The 18,733-nt window shown below is 39.0% G+C and overlaps 1 protein-coding gene across 2 annotated transcripts in view; it reads left to right on the forward strand.

The window, feature by feature from the left end:
• The first annotated feature begins 1,305 nt into the window (after positions 1 to 1,305).
• RANBP17 (RAN binding protein 17) overlaps positions 1,306 to 18,733 on the forward strand; it is a 219,085-nt gene continuing 201,657 nt past the window's right edge. For both annotated transcript variants that reach the window (XM_087816967.1, XM_087816968.1), the window contains exons 1-5: positions 1,306 to 1,324; positions 8,766 to 8,912; positions 11,354 to 11,444; positions 12,187 to 12,353; positions 15,753 to 15,818. In XM_087816967.1, coding sequence (XP_087673093.1) covers positions 1,307 to 1,324; positions 8,766 to 8,912; positions 11,354 to 11,444; positions 12,187 to 12,353; positions 15,753 to 15,818 — 489 coding nt within the window. In that variant the 5' untranslated portion in view covers position 1,306. The remainder of the gene's footprint in view (positions 1,325 to 8,765; positions 8,913 to 11,353; positions 11,445 to 12,186; positions 12,354 to 15,752; positions 15,819 to 18,733) is intronic.

An 18,733-nucleotide genomic window follows, 5' to 3' on the forward strand; every position in this document is an offset into this window, starting at 1 on the left:
GTCTAACATACATGTAATTGGAGTTCCAGAAGAAGAGAGAGAGAGAAGGGGACAGAGCAACACTTAAAGAAATCCTGGCTGAGAATTTTCAAACACTGATTTTAAAAAATTAGATCTTTTTAAAGAGATCTTATGAATCCCAAGTAGGATAACACACACACAAACACACACACACACACATACAATTACTACCTCTCGCTCAAACTGCTGTAGATCAAAATGAAAGAAAAATTGTAAAGCACCCAAGGGTGGGGAAAAAAGACATAATACCTTCAGAGGGGCAACAGACTGATGGCTAACTTCTCAACAGAAACAATGGCAACCAGAAAGCAGGGGAAACACATTTTTTAAATGCCGAAAAAATATATATAAAAAGCCAAAATGGAATTCTATACCCAGCAAAAGTATCCTTTAAAAATGTAGGTAAAATAAAGAGGTTTGCATGTTAACAGAAGTTGAGCGGATTTGTCGCTAGTAGACCTGAACTATAAGAAGTCTTACAGGAATTTTTCACACTAAAGTACAATGACCCCCCCCCCCCAACCAGAGCTGTCAAACTTCAAGGAGAAATGAAGCGCATCAGAAAAGAGTGACTTTGACCCACTTCTGCTCAAGTCAATTCTCATTCCAATGGAATCATTTGGTTTAAAATACAAGTTCATATTAAATGAAATATAGACAAGAAGAGGTGAACTATAATTTTATAGCTTAACACCATGTAGACACTGTCAGTTTAATTTTAACCAAAATAAAGTTAAAAAAAAAAATGAAGTTGGGTTTTGGGGGGTCAGAGGTCAAGGACCTCAGTTAGCATGTAGGAGGCAAAGGTTACGGCTGATTGTGTCAAGACAAGTGGGGCGTTTAGGGGACATGAGAACTGCGGAATCGTGGAAGTCAGACGCCGTGGGCAATAGTCGTGCCATAGGGTTAGGGGTCAAGAATCTGTGGGAGATGGAAGAGCCAGGGGTCACGGTGACTGCTGGGTTGTGGCGGTGGTGCCCAAGGACAGAGGGATGAGGTAACAGCAGCTGAGACGAGGGCAGGGGACAGTTGAGGTTCCCGCGCTCGCCCCGCCCCCGGCCCTGGCCCCGCCTTTCTTGGGCCCGCTCCCGCCCCATCGCCCCGCCCCTTCGCGTCAGGCCCCGCCCCGTCCAGCGCCTGGAACGCGGAGGCCTCGCGGCTGAGGCGTAGAGCGCGCGAGCCAGCGGCGCAGGGACCCCGCGGGCGGCTGGGGCTTCGCGGCGCCCGCCTCCGCTCCCTCCCCTCAGGCTCTCGGGGCCGCGGGCCGGCGCCGCCTCCCGGGAAGATGGCGCTGCACTTCCAGGTCAGTGCGCTCCGCGTCGCGGGTCCCCGCTCCGCCGCCCCGGGAGCGCGGCGGGACTCGGGGGTCTGGAGACTGAGGGCCGGAGACGGCGGCGGAGGCCGCGGGGCCGGGGACCGGCGTCCGGGGACCCGGACCCTGGCCTGGGCTGTACCCCCCGGGCCCGAGGAAGGGGCGGCCCGAGCCAGGGGCGGCGGGTGGAGGGGCAGAGGCCAGGCTCGGAGCTCGCCCCGCGGGGGAGGTGCGGCGGCGGCGGCGGCGGCGGCGGCGCCCGCGCAGGTGGGAGCGGGCCGGGCCGGACAGCCTGCCCGCCGCGTCGCCGGCCGCGGCTCTGGCGTCCGTGGACACACAGTTGGGACGAAGCTCGAGAGGGGCCCGGGGTCCGCCCGAGGAGCGGCGCCAGCAGGCGGACTTGAGTGGCCGGCGCGGGCAGGGCTGTGCCCGCGGGGAGTTGCGAGGAGGGCTCCGCAGCCGCCTCGTCGCGGGAGGAAACGCGGGCAGGCGCGCGGGGAGCGTGCGGACGCGAAGGATGCTCGAGGAGGAAGGCTCGCGTGTTCCCGGGCTGCACGGGCGTGTGCATCCACTTGCTCACTCAGCACGCACCTAGAGAGCTCCCCGCTGCGGCTCCGGCAGCGTGCAAAGTTCCGGGGTGGAGGACTGCGTCATTTTACCATGCCTGCCCTCGCTGATGCCAAGATGATTACAGTGCGTGTGGAAAATGATGCGATAGAATTGATCAGAGGCCCTCATGGCAACATTGACGAGGGGCAGCCCACCAGGTGCGTGGCTCGGAGCTGCTGAGCTGCTCGGACAGGAGATGCTTTTGAGCTGCTTTGAGCTTCCATTTGTCCACTCATGTATTGAATTTCTACTTTGAGACACAACTCTAGCAAAACTTTATGACAGCTACTCTCGGGGAACTTGCAGTCTAGTGGGATCTGAAAGAATTGTAGGAGTTGGCCGGGTGAAGAAGGGAAGGGTGGAGAGGCAAGAGGACAGTGTGAGCCAAGGCGAAGACTTGTGGAAGATGGCACGCCGCGGGAAGTTCCCTCTGGCTGGAGCATAGGGTTCCTACAAAAGGGAGGGGAGTAGGGAGGCTGTGGGTGGCAGGAGATGACTTGGGAGGGGTAGGCAATTTCTTGATGTGGTGACAGTGTGTCACATACCCTTTGTAGACTTCTTTGGACTTCCCTGTGGTCACACTGACTCATTCGTTGTTTCTTTCTCCCAAGGGTCTTTTCTTTCCAACCAGCCACTCTTGTGTCCGGTAATTGACAACGCCAAGGTGTTGTGGACTAGGAGGTGGTGAGCCCCACACATTGCCTTTTGACTCATTGCCATTTTAAGGATCTCCGGGTCAAAATAATGTTACTTATCATCACTTTATAAATATGCCCCCTGGGAAATTTTCACAGGGAGAATCTCACAGGGAGGACTTAGGGACTGTAAATAGGTTAATCAGATGTTCATAGTTCAGATATAAATCTTGGGGGTAATTAAAAACTGTGGTGGTGGTTTGGAACATTTTCAGACTTGGAAAGATGATGCATAGCAGTAAATCCCTCAGTCCTGGAAGACTTCTTCCTACTTAGCTAAAATGTTGGAAAATTAGCTGCTAATGTCAGAACTGCCCATGCTGGTTTTCTAGCCATGTATTTCACAGCAGCTGTGGACAGCTCAAAAGTGGAGTTGGACAAATAAAAAATTAGATAGTTTGGGGGCCAGAACGAAGCTCCAAAACTTCCATTTGAATTCTTCCTGGCCTTTAGGATCATATTGTTGTCCAGTTAACTCAAGGAGCGTTTATTAAAAATGATAACCAGTTCCTACCATTTTTAATTTTCACATACTCATTGTAGATTTTGAGCCCCACAACTAACTTGAGAAGTGTGCATATATGTGTGTATTTTATTCTTGAAGACACTGAGTCTTAGAACAATTGTGATTTGCCCAAGGCTCTAGGATTAGAGTAGACCTAATAACTCATAATTCCATGTTCTTTCATACCCATATCTTACTGTCACCTCAGCAGAGTAGCTAGTCAAAAATCATGCTGTTAAGCTGATGAGTAAAGAAGTGGATTTGTGTAAGGTGAGGTTAGGGCACTGCTCCACCATCCTTTTTCACATCATGGCATACATAAAAAACGGTAATTCTGTAGCTCATTGATGTGAATTGCCCACAGCCAGAAGCCTGGCTGCCCAGAGGGCAGGGGGATCAATATCAGGCTTACTGATAACCCATTTAAGGTACATGCATCTGGTTAGGAAGCTATCAGTTAGGGTTCTCTGTCCTAAAGGAAATGATGGGTCTGGATTATCTGAGAGGAGACAGTCCAGATCTGGTAAAGGGCAGAGTAAGGAAAGTTAGAGCTGGGAATAAGATATAGGCTAAGTGCATAGAACAGAGGGACCTTGATGAGAATCAAGAGCTAACACTGGGAAAAATTTAGGGGACCTAGTCGGTCGATGTTTTTTGCTCTCAAGAGTGTTCCAGAACCAGGGACTATAGTCATTTTCCTTAATACCCAGACAGACTATCTGATTTGATCTAGATGGGACTGTGAACTGTTATATTTAAACAAGATGGTAATATGATGAAATGGGGTTAGGAGTGATCATCCTGGCAGTGTGGACTTGAATTGGAGAAACTCTAGACAGAAGACCAATATGGTGTTTTATAAATATCAGTAATTAAGAGATTATTTACAATTTGTTGTGGATCTGCTGCGTGTCAGACACTGAATTAAGCTTTCTCTCACCTTTTCTGTCTTATTCTTGACAGTTATTTTGGAAGGTGGATATTATTTCAAAATAATCTGCAATTTCAAAAATGAGGTTTAAAAAGGTTAAATACTTTACTTGAGGTCAGTTAATAAGTAAGTGGCAGATCCTAAAGCAGCCAATGAAGAATCCAGGGCACTGGAGGCCACAGTTAGAAAATATTGTTTTATTGCTCTACTGTCTATGAATATCATACAGAGGTGTTCAGTCTGAGTCTATTTGAAAAGACTTGGTAGAACTTTATGACAAAGTAGGTATATACCTGGAATTAGCCAACCTTCGAGGTTTGAGGGCACAGTTCATAAGACTGCCCTCACTTCTGACACCAAGTGTGTGTTTGGGGGATTCCCAGACCCACCCTCATGGTTGTAGTTTATCACCAGGAAAGTACACAGATTAGAACTGATTAAAAGCAGAGATGCATAGGGCAGAACCTGAGAGAATTCCAAAACAAAGTTTTTGTTGTCCTCAAGACATATTCCTCTCCAGGCATGTGTGCAATATGCACTGAGTATTGCACACCAGGGAAGCTCGCCAGAGCTTTGAGTTCTGGAGTTTTTACTGGGGCTTCATTATGTAGTCACAATTGATTCATTGCCCATGTGATTGATCCCAGTCTGTTAGGGAGACTGATACCGTGTAATCCAAGTCTCCACCCTAAACATGTGGTTGGCCTTTTTGGTGTGATGAGCCCCCAATTTAAGACTAGCGGGTGTACCTCCCTACCTCCCATTCTGAACAGAAACACTCCTATCAGGTATGACATAGATTATCTCCCAGAATCTGAGGGCAAAGGCCAGACTTTTCTTTGGGCAGGGCCAAATTCTTAATTAAGCAGGAAGGACTAAGGAGAATGAAGAGCCAAAGATAACATCAAGATTGTAAATCTAGATTCTTATCTAGACCTCTGAAGCCACTGGGGGCAAAAAGGGACACTTGAAGTGGAAATCTGTGGGAAATATATTCAATTCCGTTTCTGACATTTTTGGATAATTTTCAGCATCTTTCTGGATTCCCAAGAGGAAGACATTTGTTGATAGATATAAAGATGGTGAACAGACAGAGTTGATGATGACTGAAATAAAGGCTAGCAAGATGGCAGGGCAGTGAGGAGACATGTTGATGGAACCTAGAGACTTATGTTTGACTCAAAGTTGACCATTTGCTCTGTTTGCTCTTGAGCAATATTTGATCTCTCAGCCTCAGTTTGTAAAATGGGTGTCCTAAAATATGTACTTTGCAGGAGTATACCTTTCAGGATTGGTTTAAAAAATAAAAGATGGAAATGCTTTTGTAAACTATAAAGCACTAAAACAGTACTATCCAATTCATTGTGGAAGTAAGAGTTATAAGAGGCTCAAGAACAAGCCTTCAGATATGCTCAGGAAAAGGTAGTAAAGGGAGGAAGAAAATGAGTTTGTGGAAAATGAATAACTTCAAGATAAAGGCATTTTCTGTTAGTGGTAATCAAGAAGCTTAATTCCAAAAGTCAGGAAAGATACAGGGAAGTAATTGAAAAGAGTTTTAATTTGAATTGAGGTTGGATTTTTGTGGTTCATTGATTTATTTTTTTTATTATTAAGGGACTTTTCCCCCCTAGAACAAAAGCCGTCATTTTTTTTAGCTTTACTGAAGTATAATTGACAAATACTAAACTGCACTTATTTAAACTGTGCAGATGGGTGAATTTTGACGTATGTATGTACCTATGAAACCGTCACTGAAATCAAAATAATGAACACACCCATCACCCCCCAAAAGTAATGTCCCCTATTCCCTCCCCAGCCAGAAACCACTGATCTGCTTTCTGTTACTAAAGAGCCATACAATGTACATTCTTTTTGTCTGGCTTATTTTACTCAGCATTTACCTGTTGATAGATAGTGTGTGGGAATTACTGTATAGAAAGAAGTTACATCATTTAGGGGTTAATTGTATGTCAAGTGCAAAGGCCAGAAATAAGTCCAGAATAACTTGGAAGATCCTTATTTAGACCGTAGGCAGGATTGTGTCATTGTCTCCTAGGCTATGGAAACTGGGTGCTGAGTTTATATTTGATACTTTCTCTATCAAAGTTAGGTGATGTCCAGTTCTACTTGTTCTACCCATTAGTTATTTAAATGGGCTTCTAATGTTGATATTAAGCCTTGTCAAAGTTAATAACTCAAACCTGAGTTGTCAGATGGAGCAGGGAGCCCTTTCTCTGAGGCATTCTCATGTTAATCATATTCTCTGACAGTACAAAACTAAGATGCAAATTTATCAATTCACTGTGAAAAATAGTCTCTTCAGAAAGGTTCTTTGGAAAGTCAGATGCTAGTCAGAAGATTGCTTGGTCTGTCAGCAGTCACCACAGTGTGAGTTTAACTGTTTTAAGTGTTTAGGTAGCACTTTTCCACCAGAGTAAGGATCTGTGTGTGTGTATCCTTTTCTGAAAAGATTTAGTCTGCCAGGCATGTGTTTAATTGTAAGAATTCCAGTGAAAGATTAACTTGATTTTCCCCCCTTTGTTTCATTCTTTTGGAAGGGAAAGCTCAAACCTTTCTCTCTTTATCTCATGCTGCCTTTGCTTGTCTTTCTTCTGGTTTCTGCTGGCTGCTGGCAGTCCTTGGTGTTCCCTGGCCTGTAGATGGGTCACCTCAATCTCTGCCTTCTCCTTCACATGACCTTCTACCTGTGTCTCAGTGTCTCTGCGCCTAGAATGTCCCTCTCCTTTCTCTTATGAATCGTTAGATTTAGGGCCCACCCTGAATCCAGGATGATCTCATCCTGAGATCCTTTATTTAAGGATTTGCAAAGATCCTGTTTCCAAATATGGTCACATTCAAAGGTACTGGGGGTTAGGACTTGGACTTATCTTGTAGGGGGATATAATTCCATTCATATATTATTATTAGGTAATATTGATAAGCAATTAGCCTTTATAGTGTAGTGCACTGTGTTCCAAAAGGTATGTGTCCATAACTCATTTAATCTTCCAAACAAACCTATGAGGTAGATACTGTTATTAGACTCTTCTTTTTGCTGCCTTTTGTTTTTAAACAGTTGTCACTTTCTGGCCTAGTTCTTTTTGTACTCAAAGTCTACTTCTTCAAAGACTCTTAGACCTGGATGAATGCAGCAAGGTCAGTTTATCATTATATTATCAGTTCTAAAATTCAGCCCTTCAAATTTATTAGATGAAGAAAGACTTCTGAGCTTGATCATGAATTATGAGGGGGAAATGGGTAGCTCTTTTCATTTTTGTAATTCTGACCCTTGGAGAAACTATGGGAATTCTTTGTATATTAGTAAACCATAAATTCTTTATGCATTTTAATATTATGAACAGTATGTAGTACTCTGAGGACTTGTTGAACCAGTCTGGGGTGGAGGGTGGGAATGTTTCACATTGGTTCTTTTGAGGTCCTTTATTTTATTTTCCTTTATTTTAATTTACCCATTTGAAACCTTTCTTTTGTATTTTTATTTCCACTCTAGCAGAAATTTCCAGGTCTGGGATGTTGGTCTCTGACCTGGTTGGGGAAGTGGGAAATGCCATAAAGGCACTAAGAAGGAGAGAGGAGTAAAAAGAATAAGGGAGGTAGAGGAGGTTCATTTCAGCATTTCCCATGTATTCCTATTAGCATTTGAGGGAGTGTTTGCACTGGTGTAGCTGTAAGGCTGCCATATACAAATTCAGGCCAGAAGGGACACAAAATAGTGTTTCTTTATATGCCCACCTGACACTGAAATCTGTGCCAATTGTTGTTTGTCCTCCAAAGAATAATTCTCTGATTCAAGTTCAAAGGGAAGTCGTTTGTTTTAGTAGGATGCCATTAACAAAAATTCTTTTAAGCTAAGAGGAATGCTGAACTCATTTTTAATATTTTTCAGATTGTATCCATGTGTCCTATATCTTCAGTTGAGATTATATTTATAAACAGAGTGAATTATTCTTCGTGCCTATAAAGTAGGAGCCTACACTGTGATAACTAGTTATTAACTGCCAGCAATAACATGGGTCAAGTCATACCTGAAAATCATGACATAGTTGCCTGCAGCACTATCAGTCATTAGTTCAGAAGCCCCAAATCAGCATATATTTATAATTATCTTTTCTTTTTTGTAGATGGAGCCATAGAAGTTCTTACAGTTTGAGAAAGAATGTAAATGTAAATTGGTGTAGTGTCCGCAACTTGCCCTTAATTCCTCCTGCCCACCTCTTCAGTTTCATTTGGCATCTCCTCCTTGCTCTCCCTTTATCAGGCATACTGACCTTTTTAATGCCTTGAAATGGTTAAGCTCTGTTCTGGGCTCTGGTTAATGCTGTTTCATTGCCTAGACTGCTCTCTCACCTTTTTTCGTCTGATTCACCCTTTCAGGTCAGCATAACTGTTTCTACTTCAGGCAAGCCTTTTCTAACTCCTTGGATTTGGCAAGTTCCCCTCTTTCTATACTCTTACTTTTCCATCACAGAACTATCAATTTAGAATTAAATAACTTGGAGGTAGGAGATATGCCTGTTTTGTTCCACTGTGACCTCTAGAAAGTAGTGGTAGCTCAATAAGCATTTATTGAATTGATGAACACAGGCATGATATTTGCATCCCTTGTTCCTGTGATTAATACGATTATCTTATTTTTTCCACTCAAGTAAAATATTTTTTTTTCTTTTTAAGAGTTTGGCAGAGTTGGAAGTATTATGTACTCATCTCTACATAGGGACTGATCTTACACAAAGAATAGAGGCTGAGAAAGCACTCCTGGAACTTATTGACAGCCCAGAATGTCTCAGCAAGTGTCAGCTTTTATTAGAACAAGGAACAGTAAGTATTTGATAACAGTGATTAATCATGAAAGATCAGTAGATATACGTCATTGTTAATGAACTCATTTAGGTTAGCAGTGATGATTGATAGGTATTACCACGTCTTTTGACTACAGTTTATTTCACTTTCAAAGAAAGTAATCAGAGAAAGAATTGGAAAGCCTAAAAACAAAGGTAGAGAAGTGCCCAGGCGGTGGAAATAGGCATAGGTTGAAATAGTTTCTTGATTCTTCTTGGCCCCTCTTTATGTATCATATCGATGGACAGAAGTTTCATTTTTAGGAAGTTGACTGACAGCTTTTACAAAACAAATCTAAGATAGGAAAGGCAGGTTGTAATTGAAACAGAAAGGAATGATTCAGAGGAATGCTGACTAAGTCTTGCCTCCCTCCCTTCTAGAGTTTCATAGGCATTCATTCAGCAATTATTTAGCAAATACTTAAATGTAAAACCAGGTGCTTTCCTACCTACTGGCTTATATTTGTACATTAAAGTAACTCATCGTTTAGTTGGGGAGGCATAGATGTATAAATAAAGAGTTCTGAAATAATACAGTAAGCAATACAGTCAGAGACTGTATGGTCTAGAACAGAGTTCGGCAGACTTTTTCTGTAAAGTGCCAGATTGTAAATATTTTAGACTTTGTGGGTCAAGAGACAAAATCAAGGATATTTTGTAAGTATGTTTATAAGAAGAGAGAAAACAAATTTCCACAAAGTTTTATTATGAGATTTTAAAATATAATAATTGAATACAGTTTTTAAAAATGTAAGTCTAATAAAAAGAATGGAAGTATCCTTTTGGGGATAACATTTTGTTTAATAGCTGTTCAAAGTTAGTAATTCCTATTGTCAACGTTGATTGCAAATGTTCATATGTTAATACTGATCTGTAATGAGATTTTACATATTTCATTTTTGAAAATATCTTTTCACACAGATAGGTTCTGCCAAATATCTATATCAGTCTATCAGCATATGATTTTAATTAAGCATATTCATCACTTAGAAGGCATTTATAGAATTCTATTAAAACTTCTCTTGATATTTGCCTTATAGAATGTGAATACATTGTAGATTAGTCACTTCCAGCTGAAGGTTAGGTGGAAGCTCCTCAATTGCTCAGTTAAGTGGATTTTAAAATATGGAAATTTCTTTTGCACTTGCATCAAGGTCTGAAAAATGCTGCTGGAACTGTAGTTTTGAGCTCAAAAAAAAATTCAAGAATAGAGATCTTGCTGCTTGTTTTAACTTTTGACAGTGTGGAAGTATGTAAAGTAGCTTGGTATTATTTGTGATTCAAACAATATCAATTATTGCTGAAATAACTTTACTGCATTATAAGTTTTATTAATCAGAACTTAGCACTGTTTGCTTTTTAGGCACTTTATAATTTTAGGTTGAAATCATTAAGAGACACAAAAATTTGCAGCAAAAGCTAACTTCCAAAGCCATTTAGTGTTCAACAGTAGTGGCTTAGAACGGTTCTTCTCATTCAGAAAAATTTCAGTTTCAGCCCTGAGTTAAAAAAATTGTAATGAAACTTTACCACTGCTAAGCTGTTGAACTAACTGTGTGGTGGGAAAAGTAAGGGTTTTCAGCTTCTGTTTCTGACAAGTTTACAGAAGGGAAGATAAGTTCACGAAAGTGAATTGAAGTCCACAGTTAACACCACTGATAGATCCAAATATTTACTACTGTGTATCTGATGATTAACACAGTGAATACCATAGGCTTTTAGATTCTTGCATTTTTACAAGCCTTGTAAATTTGTCCAGCAGCCCTTTTCTGCCTCATATATTTTTACTACCACTTGTGACACATCTTAGCAGATAGTACTTTAGATTGTACAGAATCAGTGTTTTCTCAACCAACTGCTTTAAGAATATTCTGACCTGTAGTTTCATGAACTATGGAGTTTAATGCTTTAGTCACTTCAAACTTAGCACTGATATTTGGAATAAACAGTAAGCAATGGTAACAGTATGGGCAGTGTTAGTAACATCTGTCAATTCAGCAAGAACTAAGAACCTCCAGTCATTTCCCTTGTTTGAAATCTGCTTTTGTGTTGCTCAAATACCTTCCATTGTCTGAGCCTTGATCTCACTGTAAGGCTAGTGGTCTGAGGTTTATTTTCTCTACATATATCACTTCAGCTACTGCAATAAAATAATGGTGATTTAATGAACTCTCCATTGGTAAGTGGCTTTCCTTGCTCGGCTAACAAATGAGCCACTTTGAAACTTAACTTTGGTTGCAGCCTTATTTTCTGTTTTCATGGAGAAATTCTGTGATGAGGTATGCTGTTTTAAATTTTATACTTTTCTGACTGTTGGTTTCATGTGAAAAATTCTCATTATTGCTTAGGAAAAGTTCCTACTATAGTTTTGACTACTCTGATTTCATTTGTGATGATAAGAAAATTTTTTATTCTTTACAGACATCCTATGCTCAGCTCCTTGCAGCAACATGTCTTTCAAAACTTGTTAGCCGGGTCAGTCCTTTGCCAGTTGAACAGAGGATAGATATCAGTAAGTGGTTTAAAATGTTTTTTATCAGATCGTATTTAAGAAATACATTGTCATTTTTAAAGATGAGTGGTCAAGTCTCCTTTACCCATCTAGTGATGAACAGTGGTGTATTATACAACAATGTGTAATTGAAAAAGCATTTGTTTAAATTAATAAATAACAACTAGCATTTTATTTCGTATACTCATCACTTAGATTTGTACTATCTCATTTTATCCACCAAACTTACAAGGTGGGCACTATTGTTAACCTTCATTTTATAAATGAGGAAATTAGACTTGACAGCTCTGTAATGTGTCTAAGATCTCACAGCTAGGAAGAAATAGAGCTGTGATTTCAACCTGCACAATCTGTGTGAAGTCCATACTCTTAGCCTCGTCTTCACTTCATATACAACAGAATGATGGGGAAAAGTCAATTCTCCAGTATTTCTCAGGATGCTATATCAGAATTACTTGGAATGCATGCAAAATCAAAAACAGATTTCTACTTATTAGGAAGATATTGTGTATATGGATGACTAGTACTTGAAACTTAGTGTAGTTGGAAACTGATTCTATAAAGTAGCAAAAGTAGCAGTATGTTTTTCAGAAGTAATGTATTTTTAAGGTGTTTGTGTATATGTGTAAATTTGCTTTTCTTATGGACAGCTCTAATAATTAAGGTATGGAATTTTAAAAAATCTTTTTTTCATATTAGAAATAGATTGTTGATTCAAATGATCAAGAACATTTTCTTACAGGAAACTACATCCTTAATTATGTGGCATCACAACCCAAGCTGGCTCCCTTTGTCATCCAAGCCCTTATTCAAGTCATTGCTAAAATCACTAAATTGGGGTGGTTTGAAGTTCAGAAAGATGAGTTTGTCTTCAGAGAAATTATTGCTGATGTGAAGAAGTTTCTTCAGGTAAAAAGGCACATTGTAACATTATTAGAACATCATTTTTTGGTTTAAAAAAACTCTTTTGAAGCTGCATGGTTTGTTTTGTGGCTACCAGTACCATATTAATTATGGTTTATTATTTATCTACTGGGTCCTTTGTTATTGCTAGTGAATAAAGACTTTGCCATTATATAACTTTCAGACAAGAAGAATGCAAATTGTAAACTTTTCTAATTTCAAAACTATATGCTTTGTCATTTCTAACATGGTATCTGTGTATTGCATATACAAAAAAATGTATATAATGTTTTGTGTATTGCCGATTCACATCTCTGTGAAGTGGATGTCATCTTGTAAATGAGAAGACTGAGGCATAGAAAGGTTAAGTAATTTGCATAAGGTTGCACAGTGACCTAGTGTTGCAAAGAGCTAGCATTTCAACAAGTTTACTAACTTAAGGTTTATAAATGTGTGTGTGTATGTGTGTGAGTGTGTGTGTGTGTGTGTGTGTGTGTGTGTGTGTATATATATATATATACACAGAAATATATTTAATTTTTACTTTATACCACATTGACTATATTAGTTTCTCAAGGATGTTTTTAACCTAAGTGGTTGAAGTTTTGGGAAACCTAAGTCTGCGATTTCTTGTCCCTGTATGTCTAGGATGACCCTCATGCTCTGCTCATTATGGTTCGGATGTTTAAAGATGTGTGTTTTTTCATACAAACGTTAACCCTACTTGCAAGAAAAGTACTTTAGCTACCACTCTGCTGAGGAAGCAGTGATCTGTTACAATTCTCACGGAAAAACTGGCAGTTTGGGTTAATTGAGAGATGTTTCAGTATTGGTTTACTGGCAGTTAGGAGCAATTTGGACTTTCTGAGATTTTATTTCTTCTACAGTAACTTTAAAATTTAATCCCATGCCCTAGGCGGTTCGGCTCAGTTGTTAAGAGTGTCGGCTCACAGACTGAAGGGTCCTGGATTTTATTCTGGCCAAGGGCACCTACCTGTGTTGCAGCCTTAGGCTTGATCCCCAGCCGTTCAGGGTGCATGCGGAAGGCAACCAGTTGATGCTTCTCCCCCCCTCCCCACTGCCACCTTTCACTCTCTCTGAAAAGCAATGGAAAAAAAATTTAATCTGTGTAAGATGTAATTCCATCACATAGTACAATGCTGGAAACCTTAGAAAATGAAATACTAGACTGTGCTGCTACTCTTTTATTCATATTGTTAAAACCATGGTTAACAAATAGAGCAGGTCCTCAAATAATGTCATTTTGTTATAATGTTAATGAGATGCCTTAGGAAGTTAACTCTTGTTTATATCAGTGAACTTTATAGTATAATTGGTTTCTCTTTAAGTCATTTTGCTTAAAGTAGCAGAACCTGTCAAGGACTTACTATATTTGATTATCTAAAGCTTCACAGGAATAAATGTCTTTTTAGCCCTGAGGAGATCTGCCTTGGGGCAGACAGAGAAAGTTTACTCAGAGACAGATTAGTTTCTCAAGTTAGACTTGTAATTTGCCTAACACAGTAGCACCCCTCTCTTGTCATTTACTGAGATTGCACACAGCTCAGGAGGTGGAAGAAGACAGAGAGAGGATAAATGGTGATGGGAATGGGGGGAAGAGTCATAAGCATAGACAAGAATAGGCTTCAGAGTTCTTTTAAAAAAAAACAAACGAAACTCAAGGAATGAAATCATTCTTGTTGGCTAACATTTTTCAAGTGGTTGTTAAGTTGAGCTTAAGTTGGGCTTTAGTATGCTTTCGTCAGTTTTGGAAGAGCAGAAGAAACAGAAAATGTTTTTTCTTCAGAGTTTATTGTAGTATCATACACAAAAAGTACTTGCTTTCTTGGTATGTGACTTAACCTAACCTTGATTCATGAGAGAGACAATTGGCTTTAATACTTGAGTACAGCATTCGAAAATAGTAATACTGTAAGCTTCCTTCACAGCTTCTGTGAATTTTGTACTAAAAAATTATTGTACGTTTGTTAAATCTTTAATGGCCTGAAGTTTTGTATGCCTTCTTTTCTCTGTTTTTTTTCAATCTATTGCTGCCACACTCCAAACATTTATGTGCCTCCTCACATACATACCCAGAAGATCCTGCTGCTGTTTAGGGCAGTGCTATCCAAATTTCTGGTCCACAACTTAATAAGGAGTTTATGTCAGAATGTAAATCAATGTGGTGCTTATTTCATCCAGAAAGACTTGCTATGAAAAAATGCCAGCTGAACTAAACAGTGTACCTAGATACTTGGCCATTTTACGTTCCAGTGCAAACTTTTTATCTTGTCACAGACCAGTAGCAAACCATTCTCAGATTAGATTTGAGTTTGCAGGCCAATAGCGGATTCATGGACCAGCGGTTGGTCAGGGAACCATGCTTTGAGGATGATCGGCCTGGTGTACATGGAGGATGGATGCTCCTGTAATAGGAAGTCTGTAGCTCAGTGCAAGCAGTTCGGATTGTCTTAAAGAATTAAAATGCAAAAATTATGGCACATTTCTTTTGTTTATATTTTTATTATGAGATAATATGAACTTAATTATACCTAGTAGCCCAGTATTGTAGAATTCTGTGATAGTCAAGGAATGACCAAAATTAAAATTAAAACTTGAAAAGCGTATCATCTCTGTTAGTGTTTTTTTATGATTATGCTATAATTGGGTGCTACATTTATTTCATACTTCCAGTCCTAGTTTACAGTATGGCAATTTGTTTAAAATGTGCACATAAAATCTGAATTTTGATTTGAAGAAGTTTTTGAGATTAAATTGGAACTGATTAAATTAAAAGCATTATAGAAGCTATGAAACTGTATACCACATTGATAGTCACGTATTTACCCCCTTTCGTGGGCACTTTAGATGCCTTCATTATAGATACATAATAAATGCGTACACATGCACTATTAAGTAGTATTAAAGGGACTAAGTGATCTTACTCAATATTAGATGGAGGGATTTAAATTAGTTCCTTAGCTGTTGATTAATTATTTATTGAATGCAGCTATCTCAGTAGCCTTCAAGCAGATTTGTAGAGCTGAAAAGTGTTGTTTGCTCATTCTTATTCATGGTTTTATGAGAAATATTAAACCAAACTCTTATATTTTGAGGTTTAGTTTATTATAAGTCCTAGGTGTGGAAAACATTTTGTAGAATGTCACACAGTTCTAAGATTGGTGAGCTTTTAGCCCACTCAACTCTAAATTTATCCTTCAAAAAATAAACTTGAAATTCTTTTTATTTGCAGACCTTATAGTGATTTTTCTACATATTTTAATAGATATATGATTAAGAAAATATGATGTTTCAGTATTTAATTACTTTTAAATATTACCTGGTTTACACAGTATGTACCAGTCACGTCTTCAGTTAGTCTAAACTTGGCTATTTTCTCCAAAGGGTACCATGGAACACTGCATAATAGGAGTCATAATCCTTTCAGAATTGACTCAAGAAATGAACCTGGTAAGTATTTCTAACAGTGACATGAAGTTTGCTAAGTGACACTGTTTCTTTGATATAAAATCTTCTTTATGTGGCATAAAACTCTGAATAGTCAAGTCGTCTTTTTTCTTTCTGTTACTGGGATAATAAGTATTGGAACACTTTCATTGTTATTGAAAATAACATCAATAGTAAAAAGCACTACAAAGAACAGGGAATTAGGCATGATCCTTGCTCCAGGCAATTGGAGAATTGTCCTTTTATGTTCTGTATATATAGTAATATACTAACCATAAGAAATAAATTATATGCAATAAAGAAACAAACCTTCATTTGCTTACAAATAGAAGAGAAGCGGTTTGGTGAATTGATACTCAACAATGGGTACACAGCAGGACTTGTCAAGGAACAGGCCATTGGCACTTTGCCACTTGCTAGCATGGATTTTCACCCTGTACAAGGGGAGTGTTCAGAAGCTACACCTCCCCCCAGTAGTGCCTTTATGAGCTCGGCAGCTGAGCGCATGGTCACCTGCTCCTATTCACTTTTGTACTCACCATGGTTCTAAATAGAACAAAAGCAGAAGTTGGGTTATATATGGACTGTTATAATAAAGGGGAATGTAGTGTTTTTATATAAAAACGGTCATCTTGAATGGTCTGCGTTTGTGCGTGTATATATGTGTGTGTATAAATATCCACATATATATGTGTGTATATATACACTCACAAACACACATACATATATTTACATACACACATGTACATGTAGAGAACTTGCCAGGACCACTTGCCAACTCCCTTTGGAGAGACAATATAGTTTCTGTGTGTAAAACAAAAAGTATCCAAAATAACTATTTTCTACTTGTGTTCAGTCAGGAATTAGAAAGTATTTCTGGATTTATTGGAAGGATTTCTAAAATTTAAAGTAATCTCTTAATTTACACAGCCAGTCACCTCCTCAGGGTATGTAAAGACTTCTTGCCTTATGGATGCATGCCAATATCTATGTCTGTTCCTCCAGGACGAGTAGTAATCGTACCTGGGACAGAGTTACTGTGTTGGCAGGAGTGTTGTGACAAGAACTTTGGCTAATCCTATTAAACTCTGTAAATATGTCAGAAGAACTGTAGCTTTCTAAAAAATGTATATTTAAAAATAACTTTAGTATGAATATTTTATCTCAAAGTGAAGAGAATAGCACAACAACCCCATGCATCCATTATCCAGCTTACACTGCCATAGCTTTTTGCTACACTTAAAAAACAGCATTTTCCCCCCATTTTCTACTTCATAGCATAATAGGAATACACACTGCCCTTGTAGTGAGGGTTTTCTGTGTGTAGATTGTTACTAAAACAAGACTACTAATATGGAGTTCTAATAAAAGTATGATTCAGAGAGCACCCAAGTTGGTGGTGTTATTAATTTAACTATCTAACTATCTTAAACTTACAGAGAACTTGGGAGTATAATACAAAGAAGTTTTTTCTTAACCATTTGATAAGGTGCCGACATGGTCCCAGAATACTTTAATGTATTACACATAAGGGCATTCTCCTTATGTGTAACCACCACAGTGCAACCATTAACATTAGAAAATTAAATGACATACTGCTGTTACCCTCATACTACATTTAAGTTTCACCTTTTGTCCCAGAAAGGAACAGATTAGGATCATGCATCTCTTTATTAGACATGTTTTATTAGTCACCATCAATCTGGAAAAATTCCCCAATCTTTCCTTCACTTTCATGACTTTGAAACTTGCGTTGTAAAATGTTCCTCAGTTTGGGATTATCTAATGATTCTTCATTATTAGATTCAGATTTTGCATATTTGTTAGGACTATCACAGAAGTGATACTGTGGTCTTCTCACCTCCTATCAGGAAGCACGTGACTTGATTTGTTACTTTACTAATGATGTTCTCTTTGGTCACTTGATTAAGATAGTCTCTACTAGGCTTCTCCAATTGTAGATTTACTCTTTCTCCTTTGTAAATAGTAAGTATTTTATGGGGAGTTACTTTAAAACTGAAAATACCTCATATCTCATCAGTTTCAACTTATTTATTTGTATCAGTATGGATTCCTATTTTATTTAATAGGTTGTAATTTATTACTGACATATTTTGATGGGCAAATTTTCCTAGATTTGGCCAGCAGGAACCCTTTCAAGCTACCTTCTATGTCCATTTGACATTTATTTAACGCACTTTGAACTTTTTCTTTCTGGTACAAGATGTTCCAGGCTTATCTTGTACAGAACCAAGTGCCTTTTGTAAAAAGCTTCAGGGTCTGAAATGTGATTTTGGCTTTGTATGGTGAAAAAATATGTGGCTTCTGGACATACGTCACTCAGCCCAATTTTATGCATTTATAATTTCAACTAGAATTTCTTCGGTACTTCTGAACTGAGCAGTAGGGAGATCTGCAATGCATGATGAAAGTCAAATGTTGTCAAATGTGAGCCAGGCAGTTTATGTAGTGTCAGTAATAGGATGTATCTTTTAAGAAAAAGATTTAAGTTTCCTAACAGTTAAGAGTATTGGATGTTATTCTGCTTTTTTTAGAAGCAAAGTCTACTATCCCTGGAGTGTGTTCAATATATAATCATCGAGAAGTAAAATGGCCTTTGCCTACATGGTAGAGGCATATAGGTGTGCAGGAGAAAATGGGTACACAATTTCTCTTTCCAGAAAATTGGATGTTAAATGAGTAACTCAATTAAAATAAGCATGTAGGCCTTGGAGGTAACTCTGAAACAAGACCTGGGTTTGTATTTTAGTTCTCTTGCTCACTTTATACATACTTCCTAATGTCTTTAAATTTATATATTACTATCTTTAAATTGAGAGTGACACCTTCCATGGAACTTACATATATATAGGTAAGCTAAGCTACTGACACATGGCCTAGGATGTACAGGTGCTCAG

This window comes from Miniopterus natalensis, chromosome 4, assembly GCF_054644295.1.
Source record: "Miniopterus natalensis isolate mMinNat1 chromosome 4, mMinNat1.hap1, whole genome shotgun sequence".
Taxonomy (NCBI): Eukaryota; Metazoa; Chordata; class Mammalia; order Chiroptera; family Miniopteridae; genus Miniopterus; species Miniopterus natalensis.